Source organism: Dermacentor silvarum, chromosome 1 (assembly GCF_013339745.2).
Source record: "Dermacentor silvarum isolate Dsil-2018 chromosome 1, BIME_Dsil_1.4, whole genome shotgun sequence".
Taxonomy (NCBI): Eukaryota; Metazoa; Arthropoda; class Arachnida; order Ixodida; family Ixodidae; genus Dermacentor; species Dermacentor silvarum.
Window position 1 is genome coordinate 109,685,031 of NC_051154.1, and position 19,856 is coordinate 109,704,886.

The 19,856-nt window shown below is 45.3% G+C and overlaps 1 protein-coding gene across 1 annotated transcript; it reads left to right on the top strand.

Annotated features, from left to right (window-relative positions):
* The first annotated feature begins 221 nt into the window (after positions 1 to 221).
* On the top strand, positions 222 to 19,407 carry LOC119434814 (lariat debranching enzyme A-like). The gene is made up of 9 exons (XM_037701872.2): positions 222 to 424; positions 488 to 594; positions 1,109 to 1,233; positions 14,956 to 15,036; positions 15,092 to 15,177; positions 18,111 to 18,335; positions 18,399 to 18,461; positions 18,534 to 18,676; positions 18,762 to 19,407. Exons 1-9 carry the CDS (start codon positions 335 to 337, stop codon positions 19,333 to 19,335), a joined length of 1,494 nt encoding a protein of 497 aa, XP_037557800.1. The 5' UTR covers positions 222 to 334; the 3' UTR covers positions 19,336 to 19,407.
* Positions 19,408 to 19,856: the final 449 nt, after the last annotated feature.

The following is a 19,856-nucleotide window of genomic DNA, read 5'->3' on the forward strand; positions in this document are numbered from 1 at the left end:
CATGGCTACATTCCGCCAAGAAACAAGACATTTAATTGTAAAACCGCTTTAATAACATTGTCAAGACGTAAAATGATAAAATTACATACTAAATGTTACTAGTTTTGTTGTTATTTAAATATTCTACTATACTTCTGCAGCTTATCTCCACTTCCCAGATAGCGCTGCGTACTGGTCAGAAGCAAGTACAAGTACTACGAGAGTTAAATGTTGTGACTACATATGTCTGCATGTTTGAGAGTCTCGAGTTCTGTAGCTGTTTGAGTAATCGCGGTATTAGGGTATCAGTGGTGTGGTACCTGTTGCGAAGTGTTTCGAACATTTGAAAGAAGTTATGAAGATTGCTGTTGAAGGTTGTGCGCACGGCGAACTTGACAAAATTTATGAAACTATAAAAGGCTTAGAAAGCCAGTACCAGTTCACAGTACGTAAATACTCAGCGCAGTCACAGGTGCTGGAAATATAAATTTCTGTGATTTCGTTCCAGGTAGACTTGCTCATCATCTGTGGCGACTTTCAGGCAGTTCGAAATGCTTCTGATATGGACTGCATGGCGGTTCCTAGAAAATATCAAGAGATGAAAGATTTCCATAAGTAAATATGTTTCCTTTGCTTTCTACTAGCTCAGTTGTAATGATGCCTCCCGATCACGAAACATATGTGGATGGAACAGATTGAAATGATTTTAGAAAGCAGGCGCAAGCAACCAGGCCACAAGAGCGACAAAATGACAGCACAAACGCCAGCTTTCGTCCTAATTGTGCTCTTGTTTCTTCCGTCTGTTTCTTAAAATCATGAATACCAACTCGCTCAGCTTTCTGTCGTTTTGCGGGGACAGCAGTTTGATGCAGCAAGACATGTGCTGAGTAACAAAATGATTATTCTACGTATGGGTGAGATCCATTCAGAATGTGCATGTATTTTGAACTAATTGTAACCCACAGTGGAATTATACTCTGCGTATATGTAGCGAATATATCTTTTTTTATTGCTGTTTGACACGGAAGTCAATAGTTGACTGTCTCAGCGTAGCCATGATTTGTACTTCTGCATTTTAAATACATGTAATGGTCACTGCTTTTGTAATACTGCTTACGACTGGACCTAGGTACTACTCGGGGGAGAGGAAAGCGCCACTTTTGACCATCGTAATTGGTGGAAACCATGAAGCTTCCAACTATCTGGCTGAGCTGGCATACGGTGGTTGGCTTTGCGAAAACATCTATTATATGGGTAAGAACTATAAAAAAATATGTATAACCTTGGAGTGTTCATGTATGTTATAGCTTAACCTTATTAAAGTTGTGCTTAGATTCCCTAATGCCGGTTAAATGTGAACAGCAGAATGAAAAATTGGAGCAAGTTGAGGGGAGGATATGCATATTTCAATGGTGCCGACTGTTGAATCTTAGAATATGAAGAAAAAGACAATTGAAGTGTTGACCTTTGTGTTTGGCTGTCTGCACTGTTGAAATAAGTGTCTCTTAATTCACCACTTTTTCATCTTGCTACATTGAATTTCTTGAGCACTAGACTTTTTTGTACATCCGAGCTTGAAATTAAAATGCATGTCTTTTGCGTATCTCTCTTTTTTATTTAGTGTTTGTTCAGTGATAAAATTCTCAGACATTCATTTTAAATATGTAGATTTTTTTCACATTTTTCACAAAAATGTGCACAACAAACACCAATGAAAGTATGACATAGGTGCCAGGCAAGTGACATCGCATTGAAGCTGATTGTTGCCTAACAGCAGGACATCTGAAATAAAACACGAACACACAAGTCTAGGAAGCACATTACCACTTCTGTTTCAACTTTAAATGTGTTAGGCAAAGTGCTTAGAAAAGTGGTAATCTTGATCTCTCATATAAAGCCTAAAAGTCAGTAAGTATAATGTTGATTAGTAAAGCAATTTTAATGTCATATTTAATTCTCCACCTGATGTGGGTCTGGTCAGATAGCTATAACTTTATTAAGAAATATCTGTATAGTCTTCAAAAGATTGCTCATACATGGAACAGCTGAGTCATCAGCAGAGCCTATGTTAAATTTATCCAAAAATCTGTTTCATGCTTTATGAGTATTCCTGAGACAGATATATTGCAACCAGTAAAGTTATAGCTAAATGCCACATCTCCAGCAGCCTGATCACTGCTAGGCAATATTTATATTGACAGCAGGAAAGCTCTATACATAAACACCCAACACACCTTTGTTAGTTTTCTGCAGGGAGTAGAAACAATGTGTACATGCACTGTGTACATGACACATTCCCAGTTCTTCAGTACCAAGTGCTGTATGTGTGTAGTGCATGAACATGCATGAACAAGTGACAGTGTTGAAGCGTTGACATCGGAGCAGCCATTCTCGTGTGCATTGGCAGTTTATTAGGATTACAACTGTTTTGCCAAGTCCCACTTGAGCATTTACCACTTGTGAAGCATGCATTGTGTGCATGCTGCATTGTGTGCACAGTGTACAGTCAACCACAAAAGTTTGCGGACCACGCGAGCGCGTGGCCAAGAGCCTCTTCGCGACACTTCCGCTACGTCACCAGCGATCGACAGCAGCGCTACGTTGAAGACGCATCCCTCCTTAAATCTATGGCCTGTCTATTTTTGCACTGTGCGCAAATATTTTCTACCTATCTCTTTCAACGTGACGCGCTCTTTGTTAGCCAGGGCTACTTGCTCATATTTTGAGAGCAGAATATCAGTACAAGTAATCAGACAGCGTATTCTTCGGCTGTTATCAGTTCTATTTTCGCGTAGCCACGCTGTTTTTTTTTTTTTCGTGAGTGCGTGAGTGAGCGGTGCGGCAGCCATGGGACACAGATGCTTAGTCAGTAGGCAGAATTTTTCCGTTCCTCCCCCATCGCTAAGTGACAGTAGCGGCCGGGATTTGATCGCCTGCGCCCAGGTTTTGCTGCGCAAAGCCCGAACCACCGCGCTGCTATAGTGGTTACATTTAGAAAAATAAGAAATAATCGGGTGCGATGACTTTTTTTATAACCCTTTGCGACACGGCGTCCTCGTTTGGGGACTCGAACTTCGGAGGCGCGTCCCACGCCACGTGTTTCTTCAAATGACCTAAAACTCAGTGTGCACATTCGTGTCCGCTTCCTGATGGGACAACTAGCGGTCAGTTAACTTCATTGTCCTGCGTATTGCTGCAGATGATCACTTTGCTGGAGACACTACCATGTTAGACAATCGTTCGACGTGCCGCGTTCCAAGACCAACGTCAAGAGTATTTTTTTTCTCCGGTCGACACGAATACAACCGAAAAAGCAAGTGTGCATGCGTTTCGGGCCTAATAGTTGATTCTTTTTATGCAAGCATTGAAGCTGACGGATTACAGAATAATTAGATAATGAGTTATACGCTAATTAATTTTTTTTACTGAAACTCGCACAAAACAGCACATTGCTTCGTCTTCTTTCTTGGAATGTAATAGTGAGCGTCTTGAAATGATGCCATGCGCATTTGACGCATTTGCAGACAGTGCATCATAATTCGTGTCTGAAGGGGATGAATTTATTCACAAGACATTTACAGAAGTGTCATGAAACATAGGTCTCTCAATGATCTAGTAGGAAGTGAAATGTCCGCCGTTTTCTAGCACCTTATTGATGCGTGTGGGCATCAACTCGTACAAAGATTCAGTAATCTCCGGTCGACCGCGCAGGCTTTCCCATTCTTGTGCGATCGCTTGCCACAGCGTATCGGCCGTGCGGCCGCGGTTGGCTCGTGTGGACAGCCGTTTCTTCAACATGCCCCAGACATTTTCTATGGGATTCAAGTCGGCGCCACATGGAGGCCACTCAAGCTGGCAAACAGCATGTTCTTCTAGCAATGACTGGACGATACGTGCTTTATGGATCGGGCTGCGGTCGTGTTGAAAAAAATAGCAGCCGTCGCTGAAGGGACCGTCCAGCGCATACGGAACGAGGTGTCTAGTGATGACGTCGCAGTACCGTGACGCAGTGAAGGGCCCTTCCAGACGCACAAGGGGACCAAGGCCATCTTTGCTGATTGCTCCCCACACGCTCACGGAACACCGTCCACTGGATAGAACACTCTGTGTGTAATTAGGCAGATATCTGCAAGAAATAGCATACAATTGGGTTCCAGCGGCGCGTCTAAAAATGTTGCGATTCCTCTTGCGTATGAACTTTATAATGCTGTTATAGAGTTGCAATAGAAAACGTGCAAACATCATTAGATAGTACTGAAAGACCCACTGGCAGCTTTTAATTAGCTTCAGAGTAAGTAGTACTATGAAACAATCGTTAATGTTTTCAACATAATACCACTACAGAAAAATCTCGTAATGTCCAAAAGCTCATTTTACGTGAAACATGTTGTGATGCAGAATTAGCTTCGTGAATTAACTGCCAATACACTGTAAACACACCTGCAGTTTAGTGGACGCCAAACCCGCTTCCGTTGGTCCCAGCGCGTGGAAAAAGTTGACTCGTCGCTAAAGATGACATCGCCCCATTTCTCTGTTGTCCAATCTTTCATTGCTGTAGCGAACATGAGTCGTTCTTGTAGCTGGCTGTCTGAGAGGCAGGGCTTCTGTGCTGCTACGAAAGACTGCAGGCCAAGCTCACTCAGCCTTCTTCTTACAGTCTCAGACGATACCGTGAGCGAGAGCGCTTCTCGGATATCCTCTGCACTTTGAAAAGGATCAGCCACGATGGCGGCCGTAATCAGGCGGTCCTCTTCCTCAGTCGTGGCCCTTGGACGCCCACTTCGCTCCATATCTGTGAATCTGCCATCGTCGCGGAAAGCTTGAATAATCCTATTCACGGCAGTCCGGCTCCTGTTGGTTCGGCGGCAGATTTCGCGCTGAGGTATTCCCTCTATAAATAAACGCACAATGTGCCTTCTTTCGTCAAGTGGAACACGCAGCGGCATCTTTCCAAATAGGCAATCACCACGTGGCCTGAAGCAAGTCTTCTACGTTTTCAGCGACTGATGCGAAGATGCGCCTATGTGTGAAAGAGAATTTTCTATGCATCCGCTTTTTCTTTATTTTTGATGACAGTGAAACACCTCCCTACCCTTTCTCTCAAGACGCAGAAGCAGCAACACTCATTGGACCAAGATGCTGCCAACCAAAGTGCGCCAGTAAACGTCGCGTAAAAAAATCGTCGCAGCGCTTCGTGAAACTTATCTACCCACTGGCACACCAGTCGACAAAGGTTGCAGTGATTGCTCCGATACTGCTATCAAGCCAGATATGTGGCGGTCTTATCGCAGACAGCGCTCTGCGTCAACACAACGAACTAACAATGTCATGCACGGGAATAAAAAATTAACAGGCAGGCGAGTACCAAGAGGGCTCATATCCGGGAGAGCGCCCCTGTCGCCGCTAGGTGGCGTACCGCTAGGTGGCGCGGATAGGCAGTCTGGCACGCGCTCGCGTGGTCCGCAAACTTTTGTGGTTGACTGTACATTGTATCCAGTATTGCCAAATAGAAATAAGCTAGCTTAGCTGAAGTTGCTTATAAAATAAGTTGAAAGTGAGTAGATTTTTAATTAACAGGCTGGAAAAATGTAATTGGTGCTCCTACTAAAGTCACAATGTCATTACATTGTAATATGAGCATGTGGAAGGCACACGTCTGCAGGTATTGGGATCACAGGTACCAAAGACTAGCTGACTTGGCGCCCGCATAATTGCTGACTAGGTCATCCAGCCTATATCACTCTATTCTGTTGTTCACAATGCCACAAAAGCAACTGGAGTTTTATTGCATACATGTGTTTTATACAGATTAAACAAGCTGCTAGGCATAGCTAACATACAAGCATCTGTATGTCTATGCCGAGTGTCATAGCCCAAAATTGAACACACAATTTACTGTGCCATGTTTGACATCTGCATGTATGAAATGTTCAGTTTTTCAGATGAATGGCTGAAATGTACAAGGCATTGTGATTTCTTTTAAAACATTAACTTAATATTGTTAATAAAACATTATTAATATTCATTAACTTAATATTAACAACACTCTTCTGGCTGAAGCATCCAATTCTGTTTGGCCTCATTTGAAGAGAGAAAAGGAAATTCCGAAAGGAACTGCCACTTGTCAGAACACTTTTAACTTTGCTATGTATGTCAGTCTTATATTTCGTTTGGCTATTCAAGTGTCTGCTAGGCAATGCAAAAGCAGATACACAAGAACTGAACTTGCTGGAAATGGTAATTGCTTCCTTGTTTTAAGCTTATTGGGCCATTCCACATGTGAATTGTGGGAAAAGTTGAGATTTTAAGACATGCATTAACTTGGTTAGTGGTGGTGAATTTAGTAATGCTACGTATATGACCCGTTTTCCATTTCTGATTATGGGGGCAGGGAGACACATATGCACTGCTTTCTTTTTTCCTTGGGAAGCAGTAAACATGATTGTCTGAAAATAATCGCACGAATCTTATGCTTCAGTGGCCTGACAAAACTTTGTGCACTGTAGAAGGTTAACTGCTTCTTTAAATTTTGTGCATTTGCACAACTCATATGTTCACTGAAGGTATTGATAGCCCACATATGCTTTACATTCAAACCACTAGAAAGGTTTCAGCATTTTGAGAGAGAGGGAGAAATGGGGTGGGGGGGGGGAAAGGCAGGGAGGTTAACCCGAAAAGATTCTGGTTCGCTACCCATAAACAAAAGCTCTCTATAACAGATGTTGCTATAAGCATCTTGTATAAATCTTGTTGCTGTACTTACCGCAATGAGCTCATAGATTCAAGCAGAAGACTGCATGCTCTCATTAGTATAAGCAGGAACTGAGTTGCAGTGACTGCCTTACTCATCAAAGATGATTTAACAGATGTTACTGTGCTGTGGTGTACATAACCATTAATGACAGGAAATCAATGTGCACACACACAGCATGTGGAATTGCTGTAGCTTGCAGTGGAGATTCCACAGGCCAAAAAAAAAAAAAAAGGTGGGCTGCAGTGACCTCACTCATCAATGATGATTTAATAAATGTTACTATGACGTGGGTAGCATTACCACTAATCACAAGAAATTATGTGCAGACACACAGACACAGCATGTGTAACTATTGTAGCTTACAGCAGAAATGCTAGAGAATGCAAAAAAGTTGAAGGGGGGGGGGGGGGGTTGCTGTGACATCAAGTTCCGCTTGGTGTCACTTATGGCTTTGACTGTCCTCACTAAACCCGGCATCGTCGGCCTCATTTCTGGCATAAACATGGTTTTCTCCTTGGTGAAAAAAAGTTGCAGTTTCGCCGAAGCAAGCATTGATTGTAATAGCCAATTATTAGACAGCTATGCGCAGTAACGTTAGTTTTATTAGCTGTATAAAGTGCTGTAAACATTTGCTTACTAACTAAATTAACAAGCACGGTGTCACGCATGCACAGGCAAACATGAACACATCTCACTCGATGACTGCAGACTTGCTGTCAGAACACTGGCGTGATGACGAGCGGCAGCAGCAGTAAGCAAATTCCCCTTCGTGCTGCCTCTCACATCAACGCGAACCAGGTGCACGATAACAGAGCGCACACGAAGCCATCAGCTACCTGGGGTCGGCTAGCATTCAAACCCACCGCATATTAGATCCAAGATAGGACGCACGTTACCCAGCCCTCCCTACTCCCTCGCACCTCACCTAGTTCTTGCACATCTCCCCTCCTCTTGCGCGCAAGAAGATGCCGCCGCACCAAGCCACCATTCTTCTCGGCTCACCCTTGCATGCTTTCCCCTTGCACCTACAGCTTGCGGCACGTGGCTGTGACCTTATCACACTTTCACTTTACACGGAACGACACGGCAATGACAATGCCAGAAATTCGCCTGGAATGTCCACATAATTGCTGTCACAATAACAATGCAAGCAACATATTGTTACGTGTGGAAAGACACACATGAAAGAGGCTATTTACAATATATTTACACTGGATTCAAACCGCCAGGCCGACACCTTGCTTGCGCCCAAAAGCCCAGACACACTTCATCGTCTTTCTCCAGACACACTTCATCGTTAAATATCCAAGGCGCTTGGAGAGGTGTAGGGTTTGAGTCGGGCGACGTAGACAATATCACTGGTTGTCGCAGCGGAGGACGTAGTGGGCGTGGCCAGAATGATTTCATAGGTGACGTCGGCCTTTTGGCGGAGCATGCGATATGGGCCTGTGTAACAAGAGAGCAGTTTTTCAGAAAGGCCAACTTTACGCGATGGTGACCAAAGCAACACAAGGTTGCCGGGCGCAAAATGCACATCACGGTGACGGAGGTCATAGCGTTGCTTCTGTTTGTCTTGAGACACTCGCAGACAAGCACGCGCAAGTTGGCGAGCATGGTCAGCACGGGCGATTGCATCACGGGCATAAGCGCTAGTTGAAGGTGTAGTGGACGGAAGCAGAGTGTCTAGTGATAGCGTCGGTTCTCGGCCATACAAGAGGTAAAACGGGGAAAAGCCAGCAGTTTCAAGACGGGAAGAGTTGTACGCAAAGGTAATGTAAGGTAGAGCCAGGTCCCAGTCACGGTGGTCGGCTGAAACGTATTTAGATAGCATGTCTGTAAGGGTGCGGTTCAAACGTTCAGTGAGGCCGTTCGTTCGTGGGTGGTAGGAGGTGGTAATTTTATGCTGTATTGAGCAGGCACGCATGATGTCGTCAATGACTTTGGACAAAAACGTACGGCCACGGTCGGTGAGCATTTGACGCACCATGCATCAAAATATCGTGTAGGAGGAAGTCCGCAACATCAGTAGCGCAACTGGTCGGAAGAGCGCGTGTTATGGCGTAGCGGGTCGCGTAGTCCGCAGCGACGGCAACCCACTTGTTGCCTGATGTAGATTCCGGAAATGGGCCGAGAAGGTCTAAGCCGACACGATGGAAGGGCTCGGCAGGGATGTCGAGCGGCTGCAGGTAACCAGCTGCAGGGAGCTGGTTACCTGCAGCTGGTTACCTTCAAGCTGGGAAGGCTTCTTGCGTTGTTGGCAAAGTTCACAAGCGGCGACGTAACGCCGTACGGAATGTGCAAGGCCCGGCCAGAAAAAACGGCGACGTACTCGGTCATAGGTTCGAGATACGCCAAGGTGTCCTGCCATTGGAGCATCATGAAGCTCTTCTAGAACGGTTGAGCGGAGGTGTTTAGGTACGACAAGTAGGAACTCAGAGCCGTCCGGATGAAGGTTACGACGGTATAGAGTACCGTCGCGGAGGACGAAGAGGCGTAGAGTAGCATCGGCCGGAGCGTGTTCAAAACGGTCGATGAGTGCTCTGATGTAGGCATCACGACGTTGCTCGTCGGCGAAATTAAGGAGCTTGGATACTGAGAAAACGCAAGCAGCACTGTCAATATTGGAGGAGTCAGAGTCGTCAACAGGGTAACGCGACAAGCTGTCAGCGTCTTGGTGCAGGCGGCCAGACTTGTAGACCACGGAATAAGAAAACTCTTGTAGCCTCAAAGCCCATCGACCAAGCCGGCCTGTAGGATCTTTTAGCGATGAGAGCCAGCAGAGGGCATGATGGTCAGTGACTACGGAGAAAGGACGACCGTAAAGGTAAGGCCGGAACTTCGCAACTGCCCAGACTACAGCAAGGCATTCCCTTTCCGTAATGGAATAGTTGCGCTCCGATGTTAATAGGAGACGGCTTGCATAAGCAATAACGCGATCCTGGCCACGCTGACGCTGGGCTAAGACGGCACTGACGCCTTGACCGCTGGCATCTGTACGCAATTCTGTAGGGGCATCAGGGTCGAAGTGGGCGAGAATGGGTGGTGAGGTGAGAAGAGAGACGAGAGAAGGCGGTGCCTTCTGAAGTACTCCAAGAAAATTGTATGCCTTTCTTCAACAGATTAGTGAGGGGTCTAGCAATTGCCGCAAAATCTTGAACAAAACGACGAAAGTACGAGCATAGCCCAACAAAACTGCGAACATCTGCGGCTGTCTTCGGAACCGGGAAGTCTCGGACAGCGTGAGTTTTGTCGGGATCAGGCTGTACTCCGGAAGCGTCGATGAGATGGCCCAGAACCGTAATTTGGCGGCGGCCAAAACGACATTTGGACGAGTTGAGTTGCAGCTTCGCCTTTCGAAATACATCAAGTATAGTTGTTAGACGCTCAAGGTGAGTGTCGAACGTTGGCGAGAAGACGATGACGTCGTCGAGGTAACAGAGACACGTGGACCATTTAAAACCCTGGAGCAAGGAGTCCATCATACGCTCAAAGGTGGCAGGGGCATTGCGTAATCCAAACGGCATTACTTTAAATTGGTATAGGCCATCAGGTGTTCATATCAGGTGTCCATATCGTCAACAGCAATCTGCCAGTATCCAGAGCGAAGATCAATTCAAGAGAAATAGCTGGAACCATGAAGGCAGTCAAGGGCGGCGTCGATACGTGGGAGCGGGTAGACGTCCTTCTTAGTAATTTTGTTCAAATGACGGTAGTCTACACAGAAGCGCCATGTGCCGTCCTTCTTTTTAACCAACACCACAGGTGACGCCCAGGGACTCGAAGAAGGCTCAATGATGTCTTTATCTAGCATTTTGTTTACTTCATTTTGAATTACTCGGCGTTCCGTCGCAGAAACTCGATATGGTCGTCGGTGAATGGGCGTAGCATCGCCAGTAGGAATCCGATGCTTGACCGCGAGCGTCTGGCCTAAAGGGCGATCGTCGAAGTCGAAAATATCTCGGTACGACGATAACACTTGGCAAAGGTCTTCAGCCTGCGCAGAGGACAGGTCTGCCGCAACCATTTTCTTTATGTTGGGATCGGCGCCCGAGGCTGGCGCGAGGGGCCCGCCATGTTCAGAAGAACCATCGGTTGATAAAGCTGCCACTTGATGGTTGCCGGGACAATCAACCTTGGCAAGGCAAATACCTTGCGGGAGAATTTGCTTTGCCAATCCAATGTTAAAGATAGGCATTCGAGTGCAGTTGTCATCAATAGTAAGAACACTGTGAGGCACGGTGACGTCATACTGTAGTGGAATGTCGGGCAGAGGAGTGACTAGGTACTCGCCATCAGGAACAGGTGGGGAAGACATCAGTTCAACATAGGCTAATGTCTTTGGCGGCAGGCGAATAAAGCCGGTGGGCGTAAGCGGCACTGGGGTGCATCAGGAGGTTCTGCGAGAATCGGCAACTCAAGGCGAAGGGTACTGGCAGAGCAGTCAATAAGAGCAGAATGCGCGGAGAGAAAATCGAGGCTGAGAATTAGGTCGTGGGGGCAATGAGCAAGCACGGTGAAGAGTACAGGAGTGTGCCGGCCGGCGATGCTGACACGGGCCGTACACATGCCGACGATAGGGACAGTACCTCCATCCGCAATGCGGACGACGCGTGTCGACGCTGGGGTGAGGAGCTTTCTGAGTCGTCGTCGGAAGGCAGCACTCATAATAGAAATATGGGCTCCGGTATCGATCAGTGCAGTGACACGATGGCCGTCAACGTCAAGAAGGTTTTGGTTCGTAGGCAACGTGAGCAGAGGATTTGAGGGCAGGGTCGACAACGCAGCTTCACCTCCAGAAGCTGCAGTGGCTAGTTTTCCGGCTGGATCCGGGAAGCGATGGGAGGCGAAGAAAAGCGGCGGGGTTGGGGCGAACGAGACTGATGGCGTCGAGGGGAGGGCGAGCGGCTGTAGCGAAGGTTCGGAGCTGGGGCATCAGCGGCAGCGGGTTCATGGCGGGTAGAATAAGGAACAGTAGGTCGAAAGGTACGGGAATAAGCGTCGGCGTACGACCGAGCAGGTGGTGGCCATCGGTTGCGGCAGTGACGAGCAACGTGGGCCGATGCGACAGCAGTGGAAGCAGATCGGCCTGTCATCAGGGGTACGCCATTCGGACGGGTTGCGGTATGGAGCAGAAAATGACTGCCGGGGACGAGGAGGGCAGCTAGAGAACTGGTGAACGCTGGGTTGAGTGGTTTAACACACGGAGTTCAGACCCATGTTCTCAAATTCCTGTCATACGACGGCCTGAATCATTGCAATCGTGGCTGCAGGCGGATCGGGAGGCGTCGCGGAGAAGGCTGGTGAACAGGTGGCCTCAAGCTCGCGGCGAACAATACGGGTTACGTCGTCACAGGTGGTCGTCTGACGAGGTCGACCCCACATGTCGACGTAGCAGCAGTGTTTGGTAGCCGCGTGATGTGGTGAGAGATACGGCGGCTCTTAGCCTGTTCAAGGCGACGGCATTCTTTGATGACGGCATCGATAGTCGTGACGTTGCCGAAAACAAGCAAATTGAAAGCTTCGTCGGCGATGCCCTTTAGCACATGTGCCACTTTATCTGCTTCAGACATAGTGTCGTCCGCTTTGCGGCATAGAGCCAAAACGTTGAGGATGTATGAAACGTAGGGCTCCGTAGATGTCTGAACACGGGACGCAAGAGCCTTTCTCCCGGCAACCTTGCGCCCAATGGGGTCGCCGAACAGTTCCCGTAGCTTCTCTTTGAAACTGTCCCAACTGGTTAACTCATCTTCGTGCATTTGGTGCCACACGCGTGGGGTGCCGCCGAGATAAAAGATGACATTGGCAAGCATAATCGTTGGGTCCCACCTGTTATTAGCACTGGCGTACTCATAGAGCTTGAGCCATTCGTCAACGTCCTGTCCCTCCAGGCCAGAGAACACACCAGGGTCGCGATGTTGGGCAACCGTGGCGATTGGAGCAGGCGGACGAGCCGAAGCTGTTGCAGACGCAGTCTCGTCACCGGGAGGCATGGTGACAAGCTCGATGTACCGACCACTTCGGAGTTCAGTGGCGAGGACGGGGATCGCAATCCTCCACCAGAATGTTACGTGTGGAAAGACACACACGAAAGAGGCTATTTACAATATATTTACACTGGAATCAAACCGCCAGGCCGACACCTTGCTTGCGCCCAAAAGCCCAGACACACTTCGTCTTTCTCGCGGCGGCTCGTCTCTTGAGCATCTCTAGATGATATCGTAATAATATAAAGGACCTAAAATGTAGCCCTGACAGAATGAACATTAGCATGCTTTTAGTTGTAATAGTCCCAGGGGCCGTATTCTCAATTGATTGCTTTTGGGTATGCTTTAACCCTTGTGTGATGCTTCACTGTGGAGTAAAGTGTGTTCTGCATACTATCTTAGCCACTCAGTGACTAATGGAAGTCCCCAAAAGTAATCAACTCTGAAATTAGCCCCATGACATGCGTAGTTAAGAGCTCAAAGCTAGTTTTGCTGTGTCTGTCTGTCCATATTTTTCGTCATGCTCTTGTTGTTCACGGAAAAGAAAACAAAACTTTGTCAACCACTGCTACTCGGGATTGAACTTGTACCCCTGTGGCAATGTGCAGTTGGAAGTAGGATGTGCTATCCACAGAGCTATCACCACACAACATTCGTGCTTCACAAACTTCATATTACGCAAAGGTTGTGGGTTCAGTCCCCACCGTTGACAAGTTATCTTTTCGTCCTCTTTCATTTCCCCTTTTCTTCATTATTTTCGTTTAAATTTAAACCACAGCTAATTACCCCTATGCTTTTCTTGGCTTTATATGGTTGTGATTAACATAAGTAGAGCCCCTCTGTTTCCCTTCTCCAACTTCCGTGGTTGTAAGTTTATGCAGGGTTTTGTGTGCCACATATACTGTGAGAGTGTTGGCATCTGTGCATGTATTTTGAAAGCAGGTAGTGCTTCAGCAGATGAAGGTGACATTGTATGCATTGAGCATTCCCTGCAAACACTTCAGTGCAAAAAGACAAGCAATGATTCAACAGCATCAGTAGCTGGCAAGTCACAATGCCTGAGGTGCATGGGAGAAACCTGAACCTAGCATGTTTCCATGGCGTGTTCCCAAGGCACTTAGCATGTTTTCATAGCATGTTTCCGTATTTCCAATTTTGTGCAAGATAATCCCATCCACTTCCCACTGGCAGCCATTGCCACTGAACTGTTGGAAATTTTTGCCACATTTTCTTACCCCTGCCCTTTCTCCGTACAGCCAGAAAGGCATGGAGCCAGAAAGGCATATCATGGAGCACAGCTTTTCAAGATAAACTGTTTTTTCCACTCCTTTCCTTACACGTGCACACAAATTGAGACAACATTCTTTCTCCATACAGATGACGTAACAGCAGAAAATACACTTCCCCAGCTGAAAGTGCACGATCAGTCCTTTGAAAAATTGTCTGTTTATTGCGTCTATTTTTTATTATTTAAAAATAAACAAATTACATCGCATAAATATACTATTATTTGTGCAGCGCCATGCTGAAAGTATTTCAGATGTGATTTTGCACTTGGAAAAACAATTAGATTGCTCACCCAAATGACAATGCTCACCCATTTTGTGTAGAACAGACGGGCTTCGGAGAAGGCATGCAGGGAGGTGTTGATCTGCTTGAAGGTATTTGTTTATAAATTAAAGGTTGACACAGGGTATTTAAAGTTGACCTGTACTCTCCACAAGAATCCTTCCTAGTTAATGCATTCATGCGCAACTATAAAAATCGGTTCATGGTCCCATAGTTATTGTAATGAAGTATGTTTTAGTATAACTGTCTGTCACATTTTAATAACACTGTAGGATTAAAAAAAAAAAGACTACTGTAAAAATTGTGCCACAAAATTCAGATCCTTGATTTTATTAAGGTGCTCGAGATTTGGGTTGTTCTCCTCTAAAATAGTTTACTTTCCCACTAACCTACTCTAAAATCCAAATTTTCTGTTTCAAAACAAAAGCTGTTCTGCTTCAAAGAGTACTGCAAAAGCTGTTCGAGCTTTCATGCCCCAGCTTAATGAAAAGTAGAATACGTAGCCAACAAACCCATTATGTCGTTAAACATTTTTGGTCATCTGCTTAAATTTTGTAATTCAAATACCGACTGAATTGGTCACAATTGCCAATGTAGGGGGCCATCAAGCCCATTAGGAAATATCAATAACCTCTGACATCTTTTCCTTGACATGTTCTCCCTTTTCAGGTTATGCAAGTGTTGTCAATGTCAATGGCATAAGGATAGCTGGCATCTCGGGAATATACAAGGGCCACGACTACCTGAAAGGTGAGGATTGCAGTGCTGTCACATAAGAACAAAACTTGAGTTGCTTTTCTTTCAGGTCACTTTGAGGTCCCACCATACAACGATTCCACGAAACGAAGTGCCTACCATTTGCGAAACCTTGAGATCTTCAGATTGAAACAGGTGAGAAACAGCAGCATGTTTGCATTTGGTACAGTTTTTCTCAAAGGTTTGTTTAAGCCACTACATATGTATCTGGATTTCTCACCAAGCCGTATTCTGGTGCCCCTGTACAACATTTGTTGCTCCAGAAGTAGAGAGAAACAATGCTGCTCACTCTCCTGCGATTTCAGGCACCAGACATGCCTCAAGAGCTCTGCCACAATAACCAGCAAGCAGCTTAGAATAGACACAAAGTGAGCAAGCATTACTCACTTCGATGTAGCAGGCCCCCAAATTTTAGGAAGCATTTAGATGGCACAGTTTGGCACTATCTGCAGCTTTTGCGGGGCATTAAAAATAAAAGAAGTTACATCTACTGCCTTCTCCATGTGTGCTCTTTCCCTGCTTTCAGGATATCACAGAATTGCCGTATTTGCACGAATATAACACAAGCTCTTTTTTTTCTCAAAATTTCCAGGCCTCGGAACGTGCCTCGTTTTATATATTCGGTTTCGTGACACAAATATAATGATTTTTTTTTTAAATCATAACCTTAAGCAAGACGATTGCTGCTGTAGAGTAGGCGCATCAAACGAGCGGTCTTCAAAGTCATGCAGTGGATCACTGCGCAATCCATGAAAGGCTGTGCCGCGTTTGGTAGCATCACAGGCATTTCTGAAGTGCTGCCTGTTCAATAACCTTGGTGGGTGTCACAAAAGACGATACAACTATCCCCGACAGTAACCAAGACTTGTCCTTTCACTTTATTTTGCGACGTCAGTTCGCATTAACGATGAATCGTTAAAACGATTCCTGTGGGCATCCGCTTTTATGCATCGTTTCCTTTTTCTTTGTGGCACCACTTCACATTTTAATCATGACATATTATTATTTTTCCAAGACCAAAAGCTCTCCCTTGCGTTATATTCGTGTTTGTGTTATTTATATGCAAATATGGTATTTGCATTGTTCACGAAAACATTTCTTTTTTTATCTTCCGCAGTTTAACTGTTTTTAGCTCGTTATGAATGCGCTATTTACTTATTAAAAATACCTTACAGCGCCCAGATGGGGGATGTAATACGGGAAAGGTATACCCGCTGACCCAACTAAATGTTGCCACTTTGAAAGACCCCTAAACCACTCTGAGCTTGAAGGCAAGTGAGCGGTTTCACTCTTCCCCATGGACGCTCTCCTCCTCACCACATACTTATATAGGAAACATGTGGACACTACATAAATGCTAAATGCCACGTTGGCGCTCTTTTCTTGTTTGAAAACACCGCCACTTCCACTTATCAGGACTCCGCACTTTTTGGCTACATGCTGTTGCCACTGCAAGCACAGTATGAGACCCTCCACATGAGATCAGTATATTCAGCACGACAGGCAAGCAAAATGACAAGGAAGACCAGTCATGCAACTGCATGGCAAAGGCATGCTAGCAGACGGATCGGAGCTGGTGTCCCTTATATGTAGACCAATCGACCGCTTTTACACGTCACGTGCATGACCCTGTTGGTGTCATGACGTGTGAAGACAGGACCACACAAGACTGTAGAGAGGACCGCATGACTATTTTTAATCATCAGAGGTGGTTTAAGGGCACCTTGAAAAATATGGAGGGCTTTACGCAAATGGCACTCACTGTAGTTGATGGCCATTGTCCATGCTAGTCAGGAGTATCTTTTTCATTGCGTACAAATAATGATTTAACTAGGTTAATTAGCAAACGTGAAATTAACTTGATTAATCAATAAGCTGTTGGTACAAAAGTTGTGGGAGATGTCGAGATATGATCTATAATAGTGTTTAAAGCAACATAGGTCTTGTGTGGCCCTTTTTCCGACAAAAAAATTAAAACCTGCAAAATTTAATAAATATCACGTGACAATGCATCCCTGCACCAACGCTAACAGCAGTCCCAAACGTAAACCTTATCATCTGGCATGCCATGCATCTTACGCACCTTCAGAAACCAGGGCTTCACGTTTGATAAGGACTGAAGATGTGCATTGAAGCATCTCGTGGAAAGAGCACAGAAGCACAGACTCTCAATTCTAGTGTGATAAACTACACTTGTATGAGGTGTGATTGATGTTCGACAGCGCTGCAGTCCTTGGTGCATGAATATATTGTCCATGGTATAATAAATTATGGGGTTTTATGTGCCAAAACCACGATCTGATTATGAGGCACGCCGAAGTGGGGGACTCCGGAAATTTGGACCACCTGGGGTTCTTTAACGTGCACCTAAATCGAAGTACACGGGTGTTTTCGCATTTCTCTCCCATCTAAATGCGGCCGCCGTGGCCGGGATTCGATCCCGCGACCTCGTGCTCAGCAGCCCAACACCATAGCCACTGAGCAACCACGGTGGGTGTGTCCATGGTATATTTAAAATTCGCAGGCTTTCTTTTTTACTTGGAAGAAAGGACTGCACAAGACCTAGGTTGCTTAAAATGCTGTTATTTGCTATTTCTCAACACCCCACAATTTTTGCATCTACTTCACATTGAATAAGTAATTTAACTAAAGGTTAGCTACCCGATTAAACTTCAGCATTAGAACACAAATAAAAAAATACTTGTGATAGACAACACCCATCAGCAAACAGTGAGCACCATTTGCGTAAAGCCCTCCACTATTTTTTAATTCTTCACAACATTTATCTGCAACAGCTGATACATAGAAACTATGCAGTGTAAGCACCCTGTATAAAAATATAAGTGGGTACTAGCATAAGAGCACAAATAAAATACATTTATACAAGCAAAGGTAACATTTGAAGACACACAAAAAACACAGCAGATATAAAATACACAGCACATCTGAGCAAGCAGAAATAGCACTTCAAAGTATATGAGTAAAGCAGACTACATGTGTTTATAGAAAATATAATTTTTGTATAAAAATGAATTATAAACCTTTTAAAAAGAAATTTTCCCCTGCAGCTGGCGGAGCCCGTTGACATAGTGATTTCACATGACTGGCCACGTGGAATTTACAACTATGGAAACAAGGCAAGGTTGTTGCAGCAAAAGAAGTTCTTTGCTGCAGAAGTTGAGAGCAACAGCTTAGGCTGTCGTCCAACTGAGGGCTTGCTAGAACAGCTGAAGCCAAAGTACTGGTTTGCTGCACATCTTCATTGCAAGTTTGCTGCAGTGGTCAGTCATGAGGCAAGTTTATATCTCAATTTTATTAATCTTTTCCAGCATTAATGTACTTGTATTATGGAACAGGATGGAACATGTACGAAGTTCTTGGCACTGGACAAATGTTTGCCCAAGCGAGACTTCCTTCAAGTAAGACCCACAACTGAACAGTGCCTAGGTTGAGCCTCATTGGACTGTTGCATCTTTTGTCTATTTTTACAGACTTTAGACATACCAACATCAACTGACGAGCCTCCAAGGCTTAGCTATGACTTAGAGTGGCTGTGTGTACTACAGTTAACTGACAATTTACTCAGAATTGATTCAAAAAATCACTACATGCCCGGGCCAGGATGTGATCAACGGTAAGTAGTTTTTACTGCATCTTTAATGCTTTATTGCAGCTAAATATGGTCGCCTAATACTGTTTCATTTCCCGTTATCATCCAGGTGGCAGTTCACGCCTACAAAGGAAGAGAAAGAAAAACTTGCAGTGACCTGTGGCAGTGATTTGCTGGTGCCTCTTAATTTTCAGCATACTGCTCCTGTGTACATGCCAGGATCTGAACGTAACCCTGGCCGAGTGAAGCCCCATATCAATCCCCAGACCGAGAGCTTTTGCAAGCGATTTGGACTTCGAGATCCACTAGCCGAAGCTCTTGATCCTCGGCAGCAATCATCGCCACTGGATATTTCAGGCTTTTTGGGAACTGAAGATGTAACCAATACTACCATGTCATCACTCAATGAATCTGAAAACTTAGGCCAGCATCAAAGCCTAGAAACAGATTTAGATGATGAGCCAGTGCCTTTACATGAGATGAGTGCTGAAGAAAGGCAGAAGGTGCATACATTAGAATTTGGAAGCCTAGTTTGCACAGCAGAAGACAAGAAAGAGCTCTTTCCAGAGCTAATAGAAAAGGCTGAAGACATAACACCAAAGTCTGCACCATCCTCTTCTGGCAGAGTAATGAAAAGAAGAAACCAGTCTATGTATGCAGAAAGTGAAGAAACGGACATTTGAACAGCTTTCATTTTTGTCATTAAATGAACAACCACCTTAGAACAAATCAAGGTCATTGTAGAGAGCAGCTTCTCCATTGTTGGTGTTTCCACCTTCCTGACTGTAACTGGCTTCTGCAAAAAGTGAGAATGGCCATATTGCATCCCTGAGCTTTGATATCAAAAATGTCTTGCACAAGTCAAACCTGATCAGCACTTACAAACTGTGAATACTGCAGTAAATGAACAGAACTGAACATATCACAGCCTGCTTACCTGCTTCACTATCATATGTAAACTTTGCAAACTGTCATTCCATTAACTGCAACCTTCAGGAATTGGCTCAGCTTATTGTCGCACAGCTGGAACAAAAACATATAGATCACCAGACTTGTGCAACCTTGCAAAATCATGAACTAGCAAAGCAGGATCTTCTGAAACAAAGAGGTTGTGGTGCCCAGTGTATCCCTTATTATAGCATCGGGGCTGTTTCCCACCAGACTCATTTCTGGTTCCTGAGGAAATTTTTTACAGCCCTCTTGC